The 17,631-nt window shown below is 45.6% G+C and overlaps 2 protein-coding genes across 6 annotated transcripts in view; both read right to left on the bottom strand.

The window, feature by feature from the left end:
* KIF1B (kinesin family member 1B) overlaps positions 1 to 17,631 on the bottom strand; it is a 327,303-nt gene that overhangs the window by 173,181 nt on the left and 136,491 nt on the right. The gene's annotated exons all lie outside the window — the stretch shown is intronic.
* Positions 1 to 17,631, bottom strand: part of UBE4B (ubiquitination factor E4B) — a 112,375-nt gene that overhangs the window by 2,165 nt on the left and 92,579 nt on the right. For 3 of the 4 annotated variants that reach the window (XM_059912622.1, XM_059912631.1, XM_059912603.1), the window contains 5 exons: positions 17,037 to 17,163; positions 15,224 to 15,368; positions 11,018 to 11,152; positions 8,391 to 8,582; positions 666 to 840 (listed from right to left, as the gene is read on the bottom strand). In XM_059912622.1, coding sequence (XP_059768605.1) covers positions 666 to 840; positions 8,391 to 8,582; positions 11,018 to 11,152; positions 15,224 to 15,368; positions 17,037 to 17,163 — 774 coding nt within the window. The remainder of the gene's footprint in view (positions 1 to 665; positions 841 to 8,390; positions 8,583 to 11,017; positions 11,153 to 15,223; positions 15,369 to 17,036; positions 17,164 to 17,631) is intronic. The other variant, XM_059912614.1, reaches the window with a different exon arrangement.

Below are 17,631 nucleotides of genomic sequence, written 5' to 3'. Positions count from 1 at the left end.
ACCCTTCCTCTTAGGACTTCTCAGAATTCTTTGAAAACATGAGTTCCCACTTGCAAAGGCAAGGTTGACCATAGAATCTTCAGGGTTGTTATCTGGTTTGAAATCAGGCTAAGGACTTTTTTCTCTTGTAATTTATAATATGAACTAAAGGTAGATAAATAGAATTTCAATTTCTGACCAAGTGTCTCAAAAAGCAATGAGAGGGGCTTCCCTGGTGGCACAGTGGTTAAGAATCTGCCTGCCAATGCAGGGGACACGGGTTCGAGCCTTGGTCTGGGAAGATCCCACATGCCGCGGAGCAACTAAGCCCGTGCACCACAACTACTGAGCCTGTGCTCTACAGCCCGCGAGCCACAACTACTGAGCCCATGTGCCACAACTACTGAAGCCTGCATGCCTAGAGCCCGTGCTCCACAAGAGAAGCCACCGCAATGAGAAGCCCATGCACCACAACGAAGAGTAGCCCCCGCTCGCCGTAACTAGAGAAAGCCCACGCACAGCAATGAAGACCCAAGGCAGCCAAAAATAAAATAAATAAAATAAATTGAAAAAAAAAAAAAAAAAAAAAAAAAGCAATGAGAGCACAGAACGTCCTCTTCTAATATTACATGTTTCAAGTTAACTCAAACCAAAGAATTCCACATGAAAAAAGCTGGCCCACTCGCCTCTGAACTCGTCTGGGGCGTCACTGTAGTCGATTTCTGCACGCGCGTTCTTGGCCACGATCTCCTCCACCTTCTCAGCCAGAAGTTTAAACTTCTCTATCGCTATTGTGGATTTGATCCCTGCCTTCCGCATCTTCGAAATAACTTCTTCAAACAATTCTTTGCTGTAGGATCTCTGAAAATGAGGAAAGACACTGTGAGACGTAAATATATTTTAAGTGGAAAAAAGCAAGCTGCAGAAAATACCCAAAGCATCATATGTTTTCTAAAAGAGCCCTAAAATTATAATGTACATATATAAATACTTTGACATGGCTATAAATACATAAAGATTGGGCTAATACACGCCAAACTATACAAGGCCTCTGGAAAGGGCTTCAGAATTGAGGCAAATGAGGGGAATTTTAAAAATATTCAATTACTTTTATAGCAAACATGCATTTCTCTTAAAATTTAAATATTAAAAAGAGAAGGAAATATTAAAAAGAGAAGGACTGAACGTCTACTTCAGTCCTTGCCAGGCACTGAGCCCTAGCAGACTATGAGAGGAGGTGGAAATTTCAGTTCTTTTCCCTAAAGGTAAACATGGTGAAAACAACCCAATATAGTTCATAATCAACAAGCGCGTTCTCCCATTCCCTGTCAATCCTTATTTAAGATCTCTTAGTTCAATGCTGTTAAATGTCAGGGGCTCTACCGATGGGAGCGACAGGGTTTATGCCTGTGAGAGTGGGAGGGCTGGTCTACAGGGCAAGCGCCCACCACAGACCCAGGCAAACCTGGGCTTCAATCCTGGCTTTACCATCTACCTGCTGTGTGGTCTTAGGCAAAGCTCTAACTTTCCTGAGTCCCAGTTTCCTCAGGTGTAAAATGGGGGTAGTAACACCTACCCCACAGGTGCCTAATTCATATAAATCACTGCCATTTCAAAATATCAAAGTATATCGTATTTTGCATTTAGGGCAAAAACAGTGGCCGCTTGTCACTTTAGTGACAGTGATGCAAATGGAGGAGGGGAATGACTAAATCTGAAACTCTGAATGATGGGACCATAATCTGTGACCCGTGATTTCTAAACGAGGATTCACATGAACATCATGGGATGAACTCATCTCAGTACTTGTGTTCCCTTAGAAGGCCGGATTGAAAGTCCTCAATCTTTCTTCTTTTTTTTTTTAAATTTAATTAATTAATTTATTTATGGCTGTGTTGGGTCTTCGTTTCTGTGCAAGGGCTTTCTCTAACTGCGGCAAGTGGGGGCCACTCTTCATCGCGGTGCGCGGGCCTCTCACTATCGCGGCCTCTCTTGTTGCAGAGCACAGGCTCCAGACGCGCACGCTCAGTAATTGTGGCTCACGGGCTTAGTTGCTCCGCGGCATGTGGGATCTTCCCAGACCAGGACTCAAACCCGTGTCCCCTGCATTGGCAGGCAGATTCTCAACCACTGCGCCACCAGGGAAGCCCCCTTCTGTCCTTTTTTAACTTCAGTTTGTAAATAAGTGCACGTGCTCACTTTCTCTCTCCACACACAGCCACACCCCTATTTAATCCATGCAACTCCGGGGAAAAGAGAGGAGAGGACAAAAAGCCAGCAGGGCGCTTGGGCCTGGCAATAGTCCTTTAAAATAATTTGAAAAGTTCAGAGAGCCTCGGTTATAGTTTTCTGAAACTAAATTATTACATTAGGTCAACAGATACTTTATTTGGTGTCTACTTATTATGAGCCAGGTAAGCTGCAGTCCCCGTCCCTTTGGGAAGAGGCACAGGGCATAAATGGCCAAAGGGTTACGGTGAGATGTTGGAAGGGCAAAAACGCACAGGGTGGGTGCTGCTATCCACACTACTGAGACGATGCACCTTGAACTTCTCTGTGTAAATAAGTAGTCGTTCTTAGCCCATTTACTATTCTCGAAAATATCACCCACTCTATTTCTCAAAAGATGATTGAGTTTTTAACCAACTGACTTCTGCCTGCTGTTAAGTCAACTTCTAAGATAGAACAGTGGAGTGAGCATTATCGGAAGTCAAAGGGTAGGGACTTCCCTGGTGGCGCAGTGGTTAAGAATCCGCCTGCCAATGCAGGGGACACGGGTTTGATCCCTGGTCCGGGAAGATCCCACATGCCGCGGAGCAACTAAGCCCGTGTGCCACAACTACTGAGCCTGTGCTCTAGAGCCCGCAAGCCGCAACTACTGAAGCCTGCGTGCCTAGAGCCCATGCTCTGCAACAAGAGAAGCCACCGCAATGAGAAACCCGCGCACCACAACAAAGAGTAGCCCCCGCTCGCCGCAACTAGAGAAAGCCTGTGAGTAGCAACCAAGACCCAGCACAGCCAAAAAAAAAAAAAAAAAAGAAATCAAAGGGTACTTATGATAAGGGGACATGGCACTCGGTTTCAAAGGGCAGCGGTGTCAATGAATCGACCAAATACAGATTACTGAGTTGCTGCTTCAAGTTCAGTGTGGATGGGGTCAGAGAGGAAGCAAAGATGTTGTTTTTTTTTTTGGCTCTGCTGGGTCTTTGTTGCTGTGCGCGGGCTTTCTCTAGTTGTGGCGAGTGGGGGCTATTCTTTTTTGCAGCCAGTGGACTTATTGCGGTGGCTTCCCTCTTGTTGTGGAGCATGGGCTCCAGGCGCGCGGGCTTCAGTAGTTGCGGTGCGTGGGCTCAGCAGTTGCAGCGTGCGAGCTCTAGAGCACACGGGCTCAGTAGTTGTGGCTCGTGGGCTCTAGAATGCGGGCTCAGTAGTTGTGGCGCCTGGGCTTAGTTGCTCCGCGGCATGTGGGATCTTCCCGGACCAGGGCTCGAACCCATGTCCCCTGCATTGGCAGGCAGATTCGTAACCACTGCCCCACCAGGGAAGCCCAGGCTGATTCTTAACTACTGGACCACCAGGGAAGTCCCAAGGTGTTGTTCTTGACCTCAAGGATCTTACAGAATGGCTACAGAAATTAAACATAAAAATATCTGCAAATCATATATCTGATAAAGGTCTAGTATCCAGAATATATAAAGAACTCACACAGAATATATAAATAACAAAACAGAAAGAATCCAATTTAAAAAATGGATAGGTGCTTCCCTGGTGGCGCAGTGGTTAAGAATCAACCTGCCAATGCAGAGGACACGGGTTTGAGCCCTGGTCCAGGAAGATTCCCACATGCTGTGGAGCATCTAATAAGCCCGTGCACCACAACTACTGCAGCCCGTGAGCCTAGAGCCTGTGCTCCGCAACAAGAGAAGCCACCGCAATGAGAAGGCCACGCACCGCAACAAAAAGTAGCCCCCGCTCGACGCAACTAAAGAAAGCCCGCGTGCAGCAATGAAGACCTAATGCAGCCAAAAATAAATAAATAAAAAATAAAATAAAATAAAATAAAAAATGGATGAAGGGGACTTCTCTGGTGGTCCAGTGGTTAGGACTCATGCTTTCACTACTGAGGGCCTGGGTTGAATCCCTGGTCAGGGAACTAAAATTCCACAAAGCTGCTTGGTGCAGCCAAAAAAAAAAAAAAGGATGAAGGATCGAACAGACATTTCTTCAAAAAAGATATACAAATGGCCAGCAGGTACACGAAAAGATGTTCAACAGCATTTGTCATTAGGGAAATGTAAATCAAAACCACAGTGAAATACCACTTTACTCCCACTAGGGTGGCTATTTAAAAATAAAAATACAAAACAGAAAATAGCAAGTGTTGGCGAGGATGTGGAGAAATCAGAACCCTCGTACACTGCTGGTGGGAATGTTAAACATAGAATTACCATATGACTCAGAAATTCTACTCCTAAGTATATCCCAAAGAATTGAAAATAGGTATTCAAACACTTTTACATGAACGTTCACAGGATACTATTTATAACAGCCAAAAGGTGGAAACAATTCAAACGTCCATCAATGGATGAATGAACAAAGAAACCATGGTATAGCCATATAATGAAACATTAAGCCATTAGAAGGAATCAGGTACTGATACATGCTATAACATGGATGAACCTCGAAAGCATGCTACGTGAAAGAAGCCAGACACAAAAGGTTATATACTGTATGATTCCATTTACATGAAATATTCAGACTAGGCTAATAGATAAATGTAAAAATAGGTAAAATAAAGACAGAAAGCAGTTTAGTGGTTGCCAGGAGCTGGGGGGAGGAGGAAGGGACAGTGACTGCTTAATGGGTATGGGACTTCCTTGTGGGGGTGATAAGAGGTGATGGTTGTACAAGACTGTGAATGTACTAAATGCCACCGAATCACACACTTCAACATGGTTAATTTTATGTTATGTGAATTTCACCTCAAAAAAAAAAAAAAGGAAGGCTGTGGGACTTCCCTGGTGGCGCAGTGGTTAAGAATCCACCTGCCAATGCAGGGGACATGGGTTCGAGCCCTGGTCTGGGAAGATCCCAAATGCTGTGGAGCAACTAAGCCCATGTGCCACAACTACTGAGCCTGTGCTCTAGAGCCCACGAGCCACAACTACTGAGCCCACGTGCCACAACTACTGAAGCCCGCGCGCCTAGAGCCCGTGCTCGGCAACAAGAGAAGCCACTGCAATGAGAAGCCCGCGCACCGCAATGAAGAGTAGCCCCCGCTTGCCGCAACTAGAGAAAGCCCATGTGCAGCAACGAAGACCCAACGCAGCCCAAAAAAAAAAAGAACGCTGCATAGGAGAAGTGAGATTTCACATGGGCTCTTTTTTTTTTTTTTTTTTTTTTAATTTTTATGGCTGCGTTGGGTCTTAGTTGCAGCATGAGGGATCTTCGTTGAGGAATGCGGGATCTTTCACTGAGGCATGCGGGATCTTTCACTGCAGTGTATGGGCTTCTCTCTAGTTGTGGTGCGCGGGTTCCAGAGCGCAAGGACTCTGTAGTTTGTGGCACGCAGGCTCTCTCATTGAGGCGCGCGAGTTCAGTAGTTGCGGCGCACGAGCTTAGCTGCCCTGTGGCATGTGGGATCTTGGATCCCCAACCAGGGATTGAACCTGCGGCCCCTGCATTGGAAGGCGGATTCTTTACCGCTGGACCGCCAGGGAAATCCCAAGATTATTTTTTTCTTTTTCTTTTTTTGATGTGGACCATTTTTTAAAAGTCTTTATTGAATTTGTTACAATATTGCTTCTGTTTTATGTTTTGGTTTTTTGGCCAGGAGCCATGTGGGATCTTAGTTCCCTTACCAGGGATCGAACCCACACCCCCTGCACTGGAAGGCAAAGTCTTAATCACTGGACCGCCAGGAAGTCCCCATTACATGGGCTCTTTACTACTATTGTTGTTTAATGGAACGTGGTGTTAACAGACAGCGCTCCATGAACAACAGATCTGCCGTCCATCTGCCCGGAAACCACAGGTAGACTTGGCCCTCAGTGCAGCTCACTGTGTCAGGCTAAGACCTCTCTCTCTCCTGGGCTCTCTGGGCTCCAGGGACAACCGTCCCGTCGCACTCCCTCTCTGACGAGGGGCTCTCTCCTCAGGCCTGTGAGTGTAAGGCTCAGGGCTCCTCGCGCTGGGGCCTTCTGTCACCTCTCCCGGGCACCTGTCTTCCGCCCGCTCTCGGTACACAGGAGAGAAGGCTCTCAGCTTCTTCCCTTGCTCGGCTGCTGTTTTTTTCCTCCTCTGTCTTCCCAGGAAAACAAGACATACCAGACGGAACTAGAGTGAACCAAGAGCACTGCTCCCAAGGGAGAAAACGAAATTCTACCACCTCCCTGGAGCTTTCTAGTCTTCCATCCTTCCACCCCCAGCCCCACCAGACCCTCTTTTGAAACAATCCAGTGGGCAGGCCCCTCATCAGCTTACAGCCCATATAAATGGAGTGTCCAACAATCAAGACAAACGCCACACTGTACAAGGAAGCAAAAAATCCACTTAAAAAGTGTTTTTCTCTCCACTGTGCCACTGGCACTTGTGTGCCTGCTTCACGGGTCTGGAAGAACAGGGCTATTTAGACATTCGAGAAGACCCATGTGCCACTGTGCAGAAACCGCTGTCTGTGACTCAAGCCATGTGCCACCACAGGCCACCACCTGTGCCACCACCACAATCCATAGGCATTACCAGGCAGTGTGGACGTTTTGTTGGTCACCAAGGAAAGGCAGCTGGAAGCACTCGGAAACATTCCTTTGTCACCCACTTGGTTTCCACCGTCTCACTGGGTGTGCTGGGCTCATCCACACCTTTATGTTTATGCAAACTTTATGTTACGTGTTATAACCGCTTGCGATGTGGCAGCCACAGCAAGACCTACCAGGAGAAGAGGGAGCAGGCTAAACGACCCTTCCGAGCCCCTGACTGTGAAAGCGGAAGAGTCCCCAGGGACCCTTCACACCCGACCTCTGGCTGGGCTGCAGAGGCCCAGCTCCAGCCGGCCTGCTGCCCGAGGCAGACGACCTGACCTTGCCTGGGGAGCGTTTCCATTTCCTGTCCCTCTTAAGGCTACCGCTTATCTTCCGTTTCTCAACATGTGCAGCATTATACAGTCATAGGCTAGAGAATCATTTTAGCATCTACCCAAAGTAACTGCAAACACCTAACCGGCTCTTTTACCATGACTTTTTATGGAAAAACTGCTTTAGACATATGTGGTTTTTTCCATTGCAGGTGCTTTGTCAAGACCACCTCTCTTGCTTTATCCAAAAGTACCTAGGTATGAGAATTATGTCTCAATAAAGCTGTTATTGAAAAAAAAAAGTACCTACAATTCCCCTATTTTGACCTTTGGATGAGATATATAAGTAAAGAACCTTCGGGAATGCCCAGTGATGGTTACCCTGAGATGTGAGTTAATACTTGGATAAATAATGTGAACAAAGATGCAGAGACTGAAACAGACATGGCACTTTGGGGGCATTTTAAGTGGAGAGCAGAGAAGCTGAGAACACGGGCTCAGGGCCAGACTGCCAGGTGGGAATCATCAACTGCGCAGCTCTTTAACCTCTGTGTGCCTCCTTGTAAAGCAAGGAATCCAACTAAGCCTAAATCGTAGGATTTCGTGAGGAGTACAAGTGAAAACATGAAAAGTGGCTAAAACTTGACGTGTGGTTAATAAACATCAGTTATTATGACGCTGAAGATGCTGCAGGACAGAGGAATGTGGAGGGAGGGGAAGCCCTTTATGAGATACTGAAAAATTAAAAATCGAGGCTGGGCAGGGGTCGCTTGGACTAAATTGGTAGCTGTGGAAATGAAAACCACAAAATGGATACGATCAGAGGGACACAAGGAATAAAGGAGGGAAGAATGTAAAGATAACATACACGGTTTGAAACCTGGAACCACAGAAATAACGGCAGCACTGAAGCTGTTATTAAATCTCCTTCTTGGGAAGAAGATTTGGATTCCCTGAGAAAACCAGGCTCTTTCTGGGAATGTAACTGATTTGTCGAGTGAGGCCCTTAGCAAGATGGGTACAAACTCAACTGGAAACGGATCTGAGAGCCAAATCTGCTCTTTACGCCCAAAGGAAAACAACTGAGTCACATCCATGTACACCAGACAAGTTCCCCTTGTCACTGTGGCCATTATTTCTATTTACATACTAAAAACTTCTCAAACTACATTTTGAAAAGTATCACCTTCCTTGATTTCAAGTGGGGAAAATCCAAGAGCAGATGGATATGTAATCGCGCAGGGTCTGCCGGGAAATCCACAGGGAAGCAAACTCAAGTCACCCACTTCAGGAGCCTGAACTCCAGGCTCCCTCTGAAACTGTTCCCTTGGGCACTGACCTGGTCGTCAGCAATGGCTTTAGCGAACCGGGCACAGTCCAGCTGCAAGTAAATATCTGTCAGTTGGTCCAACAGCTTCTTTGGTTCAAAGCCATATTTCTCAGGGTTTTCAACTTTCAGGTCACGGCACTTAGGACCACAGAGTTGCTGAAGATTAAAGTTCAGCATTGCAGCCAGTCGGGGTCCGAGTTCCTAGGAAATCACAGGATAATAGGACAATTCATGCTGTTGAGACAAGCAAGAAGGATCCAAAACTCCCATTTCAGTGGAGGAACAGGAATTGGCAGGCTCAGTCTTCAAAGAAGCCCTTATATGTGCTATATCATACGCTGAAGAAGGACATTCCATTCAAACTTTTCTTTACTCTCCACTTCTAATCCAGTAATTCTAATACTTCACAGAATGTTGCATGCTGATGGAATATTTATAAATACCAAAAAGGCAACATTTTCGTTAAATTCATGCTTTAATTATAAAAACAAGAATCACTTCGAATTTGTTGAGAAATAGGTAAAAGAGGGAAACTATTCATAAGTCCATCATCATCACACGTGTCACTAAAGTTTCTGGAGTATGCTCTTTCAGCCATCATTTTATGCATTATTTTTCTATAAATTTCAAGTCCCTGACAGTTCAGGCAATATGCACCATTCTTATTTATCAGATGCAAAGAGTGAAGAAATATAAAAGAGGTAGAAGATAAAATTTATGTCTTGAATAGTTTTAAATCTAGCCAGTAAGACAAAACAAACTCAAATGAAACAACTAAAAACTAATAATGAAATAATATGTTATAACCCCACAAGATGACACAGTACCTACTACAGGTGGGCACACATTGCTTTAAGCAAACCTGAAATAGGAAAACCTGGCTTATAGAGTATTAAACACCGGCCATATAAAATGAGCTGTGAAAGCTTCTCTTTAAGTAACAAGGTTTTCATTAAATTTCATGACTGGATTTATACAAATTCAACTTAAATTTGGCTTCTAAAGGACCTGCTTTTGCACAAAGTAAAGTACTCCTGTATTTAATTGTTAAGAAACTGTGAGGTAAAGGAGGGATATGAATAGGATATAACTGGTAATTTTTTTTTCCTGAAGTGGGAGAGTTTTGTGTTAACCAGCCGAGAAGGTGAAAACAGTGCAGCAAAGGAAAAGGAAAGACCAAAGCAGGCACAGGCAAAGACTGGGGGCAGAAGACTATGACCCATGTGTATGGAGAGCTCAGATCAAAGAGTAGGTCTTGAAAAACATTAATTTTAATTGACATGAAAATAATAGACTTAGTTTTCAATAATTTCCTTTAAAAAAAATGAAGAATTTAGAACTAAAAATAGGCTTTATGATAATTTAGTCTCAAGTAATTTTTATAGTTTCTGACCTTCTGAACAATCAAAGAGCACTGCCATCGGAGTAGTTGAACATCAAATAAAACATGACTTAGAGCAGGGATTGGCAAACTGCTAGCTGCAAGACACATCTGGCTTGATGCCTCACTTCATGGAGTTTTACTGGAACACAGCAACAGCAAAGCTAGCAGCTGCAATAGAGGCCATGTGGCCTACAACGCCTAAACTATTTACTGTCTGGCCTTTATAGAAAAAGTTTAAAGAAGTCCATTTGCAAACCTTTAAGGGAAGCAAGTATCTGAAGGAGCTTATCTAAATGAGCTGCAGTGTTCTTACGCTTTCAGTGATGCACTGTTTTGCTTCATGCTCTGCTGCTCTTGCACTGAAATCTATTTATGAAGAGACATGAAATGTAAAGGGGACAGAGGAGGGGGCTCATCTCTTGAGTTGCACGTAGGACAGGGTGTGGTGATAATGATGGAGGTGAGAGTAAACAGGGAAACTGGAGGAAACGTGTAGTAAAATTATATCCCACTGTAAACTTGTCTCCATATGGGCAAGTAACTTCCAAATCTCAGGCCCCTTTCTTGCCTTCCTCACTATCCTTGCCCCGGCCCCACCATAAGACTGCTAAACTCTGTGTGTGTGTTTGCGTGCACGTGTGTGTGTGTGCGTGTGTGCGTGTGTGTGTTGTGGGGGGTTGTTGAAGCGAAGCAGAGATCTTCATTCATGCCCCTCAGTTTCGATTTCAGAAACAGGATCCCGGTCTCATCAATCAAGTCAAGGCCAAACAATCTGGCTACCTTTGACCTATCATAAACCCTAATTATGGCTCTCGTTAACCTTTGGCTTCCTGAGTGTAACAAACCTACACCGAAGAGAACCAAAGATCTTATACACTATCAATTATTTCTACTTACTATAGTCTCATTTGCAATTGATGTTACCTTATACTTTTCCTATAAATAAAATACTGGAGTCGACGATGATAAAAATACGTCACAGCTTCAACATTAATAATCCAATGTGCTGTCTCAGCAGAAAATGATATAAGTTATCTTGGAAGTGACCTTTTACAGACTTCAGACTATGGACAGAATGTTGTGTGTATCAATTAGCATAACTGGGAACAAAATCAGTAACAGAATTTCACCGATCGGTGACTGTGGTGCTGAAACACCCAGGATTTCAACAACTACTCTATTTAGTTATAAGTGATAGACTCTGAAAGTGGAATCCAACAGACAAAACAAATACCCCCAAGGTTCTACTCACAGGTCTGAGGAACGGCTTCTGGACCTGCTTGGTGAGGATATGGAACATGTCCACGGTTTCTGTCGCCAGGGCAAGATACGAGCGTGAAACGCGTTCATCCTGAGCGAGCTGGGACTGGCGGGCCTGCTGCTGGTCCTGGGCAACAGTGAACAGATGCCAGACACGTCTCAGTACAGCCAGCAGCTCAGCACGCGCCAAGTGAGAAGGAAAAGCACAGCCAGCTCATGACTGGGGAAGTGCGTGACACAGCCAACAGACTTAGGCAACGATACCACAACCTGTACAGCAAACCTTCCAGATGACTGAGGTTTATTCCTTTCGCCATCAGATGTCTTTAGGGCTTTGAATAAGGGGACCTTGGCACATGACTTAACTTACATGAGACTCAGTCTCCTCAATGATAAAAGAACTCACCATCAACTTCTACGCAGGACGCAATAAGTGATTCTTACGTCCAGCCTGATACACGTGCTAATAAAAGATATTCACCGTCCTTACTAACAACGTCTGCGTAGTCATCGTTATTTTGAAAACCACAGGCGTGCTGCGCTATCACACTGAGGCCTATAGGTTTCGCCACAACACCAAGGGCCTGTAGATTGCTCAGCTTTTGAATTCTGTCTCTCCATACCGGTTAGGCTGTCAACCTCTACAACTGTCAGCATGCTGCCTCTGGCGCCATCCTCCTCCTTCTACTCTGCCATAGGCTGGGAAACAAGATAATAAGGTGTATTTGACTCATGAGTAAAATAAGGTGGAAACTACTGAAGGCTCTGTGACAGACCAAAATGCAGAAACATCAGTACGGGCTTAAATTCCTACATCTGCTCAGAGGCCTGTTTACTTTACCTCGGGGGAGGGGAAACAGCTAGAATAGCTGATGTAGCCACACGAGGGCCCCCTGGGTAAGTGCCCGGTGGAGATCCTGCACCGGTGCTGGGTGACCTGCCCACCGCCCTTTGGTCAGGAACGAAAGGCTGAAGCAGGGAGGATGGAGGAAGAGCAAGGTGAGAACCACCTCAGTGTGTGTCTGGGTGTCACGTTCATTCATCAATCAGTGTGATCCAGCCCCTTGCACAGGCCAGGCCTCCTTTAGGTCCTGGAGATGAAGCACAGAACGTGACCAAGAAGGCTCCCTACCTCATGGAATTTAGACGCCAGTTAGGGAGATAAGCAATAAACAGACACCCACCCAAACAGATACAGCATAAATCTGACAATGATGAAGAAAAAATAAAGCAGGGCGGGGAGGGGGGGAGGAAGAGTGTGCGGGGGCTGGGGTGCCAGTCTGGAAAGGGTGGTCAGGGAAGGCCTCTCTGAGGAGGTAACATTTAAGCAGGTATCTGAAGGAAGTGAGTCAGCAAGACCCAGGGGAAAAGCACTCCGGGCACAGGGAACAGCAAGTGCAAAGGCCCTGCTGTTCGGCGGAAGATCAAGGAGGCGAGTGGGGGCAGGGTAGCGGGTAGCGTGAGCGAAGGGGAAGGGCGGGGCCGAGACTGCAGTGCCCTCCAAGCCCGAGTGTGAGAATTCGGGAAGCCTGGAAGGGCTCTGAGCAGAGCAGGGATGAGAGGCTGACTGAGATTTTAACACCTTCCTGCTGGAATGCACATGAGCAAGGGCGGAGGCTGAAACCAAATGGGGGGCTACTCCAGTAATGCAGGTTAAGAGACAGTAGTGAGCTGGAGGTGGGGGAAGAGGTCAGATAACAAACATACTTTAGGACAGAGCCTAGGGGCCTTTGCTGGGAGAGAGAGGAATCAAGGAAGAGTCCAGAAGGTGCTGCGCCAGAGCAAGCAGCAGAATGCGGTCGGCGCTCTCTGAGACGGGGCAGTCTGGAGAGGGGATCTGGGGGACGACATCGAGGGCTCAGTTTTGGACAAGTCAGGTTTGAGATCCTATTAGACCACTGGGCAGGGGCAGGTCAACAGCTGGTTATGTAAGCCTGAATCAGGAGTGAGCCAAGCTGGGGAGGCACATTTTGGAATCGTCAGAATACAGACAGCTAAAGCCTTGGAATAGATGAGATCAGCTAGCAGTGATTTTCAACTGGGGGCATCAGGCCACGTGTGGGAATGTTTCCGGTTGCATGGTGACTCAGGGTAGGAGGGAAACATCACTGGCATTAAATGGGCACGAGCTAGAGATGCTAAAGGTCCCGCAGTGTCCGGGACCGTCTCTCATAACAAAAAATTACTCTTATAGCAAAACTCCAACCAGCGTCCTCACCGAGAAACACACGACCTAGGGAGCAAGTGTGGAGAGAGAAGAGAAGCCTGAGAGCTGCACACTGGGGAGGCAGGAGGCAGGAAGTGACTCCAAAGTCAAGCAGACCTGATTCTGAAGGAGCATTTTTTTAGGGATTATTTATGCCCTTTTCCATCCATTGACCCAGAAAAATCAATAGTATCTGCTCAGTCGCCTCATAAACAAATGCTATTATTATAAGCACCGACTCTGGACGAGGTAATGTGTCACAGACCCGTATCCCAACATCGACAACGTAAGCTGGTCCAACATCAGCATCATGAGTGACATAAAGAGGGCGTTACAGGAGTGGGGAGAAAGGTGAGACTGTGCAGCTCCACTGATGGGGAAGGCCAGCCGTGAGGGAGTATTTGGACAAGACATCCCTCAAAGAATGAGTAAGATTTTAATACATAAGAGTAGAATGTACAGCATTTTGGACAGAAGTGTCTCAAGGCAAAGAAAGCAATAGGAGCTACACATCCTGAACACTTTCTCTGGGCTGGTCATGAACTATGTCCTCACCATCCGTCTCTCCTCACAACTTTCCCACAAGGCAAGAACTATCTCTGATTTACGGGCTAGGAAACAGCGAGGAAGAACTTTTAATGTGTGGCAGTGCCAGTTCTCAAACCCAGGTCCCCTGGACCCCGAAGCTGGGGCTCTTGCAACTAGAGCTGACCTGTTTCCCCGGCACGTTCTGCAAAGGCCGGGGGACTGGACCAGATTCGAGCTGACAGACTGTGACAAGGGGTAAGCATGGGAAGATGTCTTAGAGCCACCCTGGGGAGCCTCAGGCCTGGGGGTGACGCCGCCCCGTGGGAAACGGAGAGCGGCAGGAGGAGGGTTTTGGAGGCACAGGAGCAAAACAGTTTAAGGTGTGTTTAGAAATGCGTATGAGGCTGGTGGGTAGGATGAACGCCATCTAGAGGGTGCCAGTACAGTGCCGAGGGAAAAGATGACGACCACTGCGTTACCTCATGAATGCAATCAGAGGGGCTCAAGGAGCGTGGTGGCATGGACACCGGAGAAATCCAGCATCCACGGACTCTGCGCAAAGCCCCCCAGAAGGTTTAAGTTTGTAGCTGAAGCATGTTGGCTAGAGTAAGACGTAAAATTCTCATCAAAGCTGCAGGAATACTTGGAATGAAAACCTTCCCTAAGTGTGCTTCGACATTCTACGTTTAAGAGAGCTTTGACTCCACAGCTTTAGAACAACCTCAGTCCTATCTTCATCTCGAGAATGCTGCTGCGAGTAAAGAAAAAGTGGTCCTCCCTACTTTCTGGAAAGCAGTTCTGATTTTGAACCTAACAAAACCAGGAGCAGAACTAACCAATATATGAAGTCACCAATAGCTGCGAAGGGCCTAATAACTGACTGGGGAATCATCTAAATGGTGGCAATCAATATCAGGAGAGGGCAGTGTGCTGTCACTGGCACAGCAGGAATTTCTCATGGAACCTGGCAAAACAGACCTCTTTTCTGTTTATAACTGGACATAAAAACCAAGATGCACTGAGAGGAAAAACACCCCATCAGAGCCCTCCTGAGTTAGTCACACACACAGAGGTCCAAAGAAGATCATACGAACAAACCAAATTCTTGACTAGCAGACAGAGTTCTAGAGATTTATTTCCTAGTTACTTTCCTAAATCTTAACATATTCGAACAATAAAAGCTCTTCTCCAAAACAGCCCTTTAAAGTTAAAAAGGCAGAGAGAGTTTTCAGGACAAAGACTTCTCACCTCATTTCTTAGCTTTAGGTCAAGTGTTTAAGGGTTCTCCTACCCCAAACCTGGGCTCTAACTTCACAGAAGCCCACAGGTGGGATGGTAACAAGTACCGACAAGTCTGTCGGACCTAAGCCTTCAGACCCAGATGCAGCCCCCAAAGCAGGGCTCTGCCCGGGGCCAAGCCTGCTTCCCTGCGACGCTGTCCCAGCACCTGGACCGTGTCCTCACCCGGGGCAGCTGGTCCCACTGTTCTTTGTTCTTCATCTCTTCTTGCACTTCGTGGATCCGCTTCAGAGACTCCAGGCTTTCATCGAGCAAAAATGTTGTGTCGTTTATCAGCATGTTTATATAGCGGACAAACTGCTTCCCGGAACTAAAAAGGCAATTACACGGTACATGGTCACACATTTCCCTGGAGCGGAGGCGCAGCTCCGGTGCTGCAGCCCCACATCTCCTGAGACCTTGTTATTCTTCTATATTAATTGATAAGCTCATTCCACCGATGTGCTACAGCCACCCTGCACGGTTCCCGAGAGCCGAGTCCTGACATTCTAGAGTTCTGCGAGCAAATTCCCTTGGTAGCTCAAATTTGGCAACAGTGGCGGTATTTACACCCTAGACGATCAGCAAATGCTGATTTTTTTTTTCCCCCTCCAGAGAGTGGATTTACCAGCACTCCCCGGCTCATTCCCTCAATAATTTTAAGTAGAGAAAACACTCTTCCAGACTAGAAAAGAAAATATGCTTAAACTCCCCAACATATAAGGAAAGCACAAATACCCACATATAAGAGGTAAGAGAACTCCCGATACAGTTCTTCTTTATTATAAAGAAAGACGCATTGAAGAAAAATTGGAAGCTGTAATACTGATAAAGTAGGATATTAACATACTTTACAGAAACAGAAGCTTCCAATCTCTGGAACTGTCCTGCATATCCTATTATAATGGAGGGACTTGCTGGTGAGCTGAGATGGCTTGGCCCACCTGTTAAGACTCTGTACCTGCCAGATTAGTAGAGACAAGAGGAGCTACACTTCAGGATCTACTGCTGGGTGACCAGAGGGCAGTGAGCCCATGCCGGGGGTTGGGGGAAGAGAAGTTCCTGTGAACAACGGCAGAGGCCTGGATTTCAGGAACATGAGAAGTTCAGGATGAACACTCCTAATTAGCACCGTGCACATCAAGCCGTGGGCCTGCCTGGTCTCCTAAGCTCATGCCAAGCTTCTTTTGTTGGAATGTAATTCTGATGACAAGAGCAGTTCATGGCGATAACTAACTTAAAGAGATTACTCTGCAGAAAGGTGTCTAGCAAATGGCTACTCCACTGGTCATACTTATACTGTTGACTAGTAACTCAGTAAACAAGTGACAGCTAGGCTTGATCAAAGACTTAACATGGGTTGCAAAAGATCCAAGGAGATGGGATAAAATTTCTTCTGAAGAATAATTCAAGAGTTCAATATTTTCACCTACCTTTCTTTTTTGAAGCACCTTTCTTTTGAAAGTAACTTAGATGGAATTACTAATGTCCAGGTTTTAAGTAGTCACCGAAATTTCAGGTTGGTAATGAAAAGCCCTTAATCAAGGTCTAGGGCCTCACTACAAAGAACGTCACTTCAAGTGACAGCCTTACCCTATCTGCTTCTGAATCTGAAGTTCTCCTTACATTTCTAACTCTAAACCTTGATATCATATTCAAGAGCACCATAAGATCCCACTTCAGGCATTCTGCAAATTCATTTAATACTGTAATCAGGAAACACCAAAAAACACAACACATCATTTCAGAATAGTTATAGATTCTTTCTCTAGGTGTACCATGCCCACAGTATCTTGAAAAATCTAAACTTCAGCACTGTCTGGCAAGCACAGAGATTTAGATAACCCTACTTACATTTAGCAGTACCATCTGGAAAACTTAAGGGAGGCTGAGACCAAGCAAACAGTCAACAAGAACCCAGCTGTGAAAGTTTTTAAGTGGCCACTCTACCTGTGATTTGCAAGACAGCAAGCTGTGACATTAGGGGCCCAATACTCACTTGAACTCCTCCATAAAGGTGCCATGGTGAGCTATATTTTGCCAAAGGCTTTTAAAAATGGTGCTAATATGATAGCGAATGGTGAACTTGTCATAGAACTCGCTGGTGGCTCCGGTATGCTCAACATCTAAAGAAGAAAGACAAGGGACTGAAGCATATGTACTTTCTTTCCTTTCTAAAAGCAGTTATTGCTGCTACAATGTCATTGAATGAACAATACAAATCTGCAAAATCAGAGATGTGACAAAATTTTGTCTATATCTCACATGGAAGGCAGAAGAGAAATTATGAGGTGGTTTTGAAGACTAAAGTTTCATAACGAAGGTCTGGCAATGACACAATAACAAAAGGAACTGGGCTGGGAAAATAGCTTGTCAACACCCATGACCAGAATCTGAATTCTCATAACTCCCCCAATTTTCTTACTAATTTATAGAAATTCCATAGAACTTTAAATGAGTATCCCTGAGCAGGAAAAAAATTGGGTTAAGTTTTATTAAGGGCCACATACCTACTAAATGTGACTATTATTTTAACTACTTTTATATAATTGATGTTTTAAAAGTAGAGAAAAGCGTAGTAAATCTCTATGTAC

This window comes from Balaenoptera ricei, chromosome 1 (genome assembly GCF_028023285.1).
Source record: "Balaenoptera ricei isolate mBalRic1 chromosome 1, mBalRic1.hap2, whole genome shotgun sequence".
In the NCBI taxonomy this organism is placed as follows: domain Eukaryota; kingdom Metazoa; phylum Chordata; class Mammalia; order Artiodactyla; family Balaenopteridae; genus Balaenoptera; species Balaenoptera ricei.
Note: the sequence above shows the minus strand (reverse complement) of the source record. Positions and strands in the feature narration are given on the sequence as shown.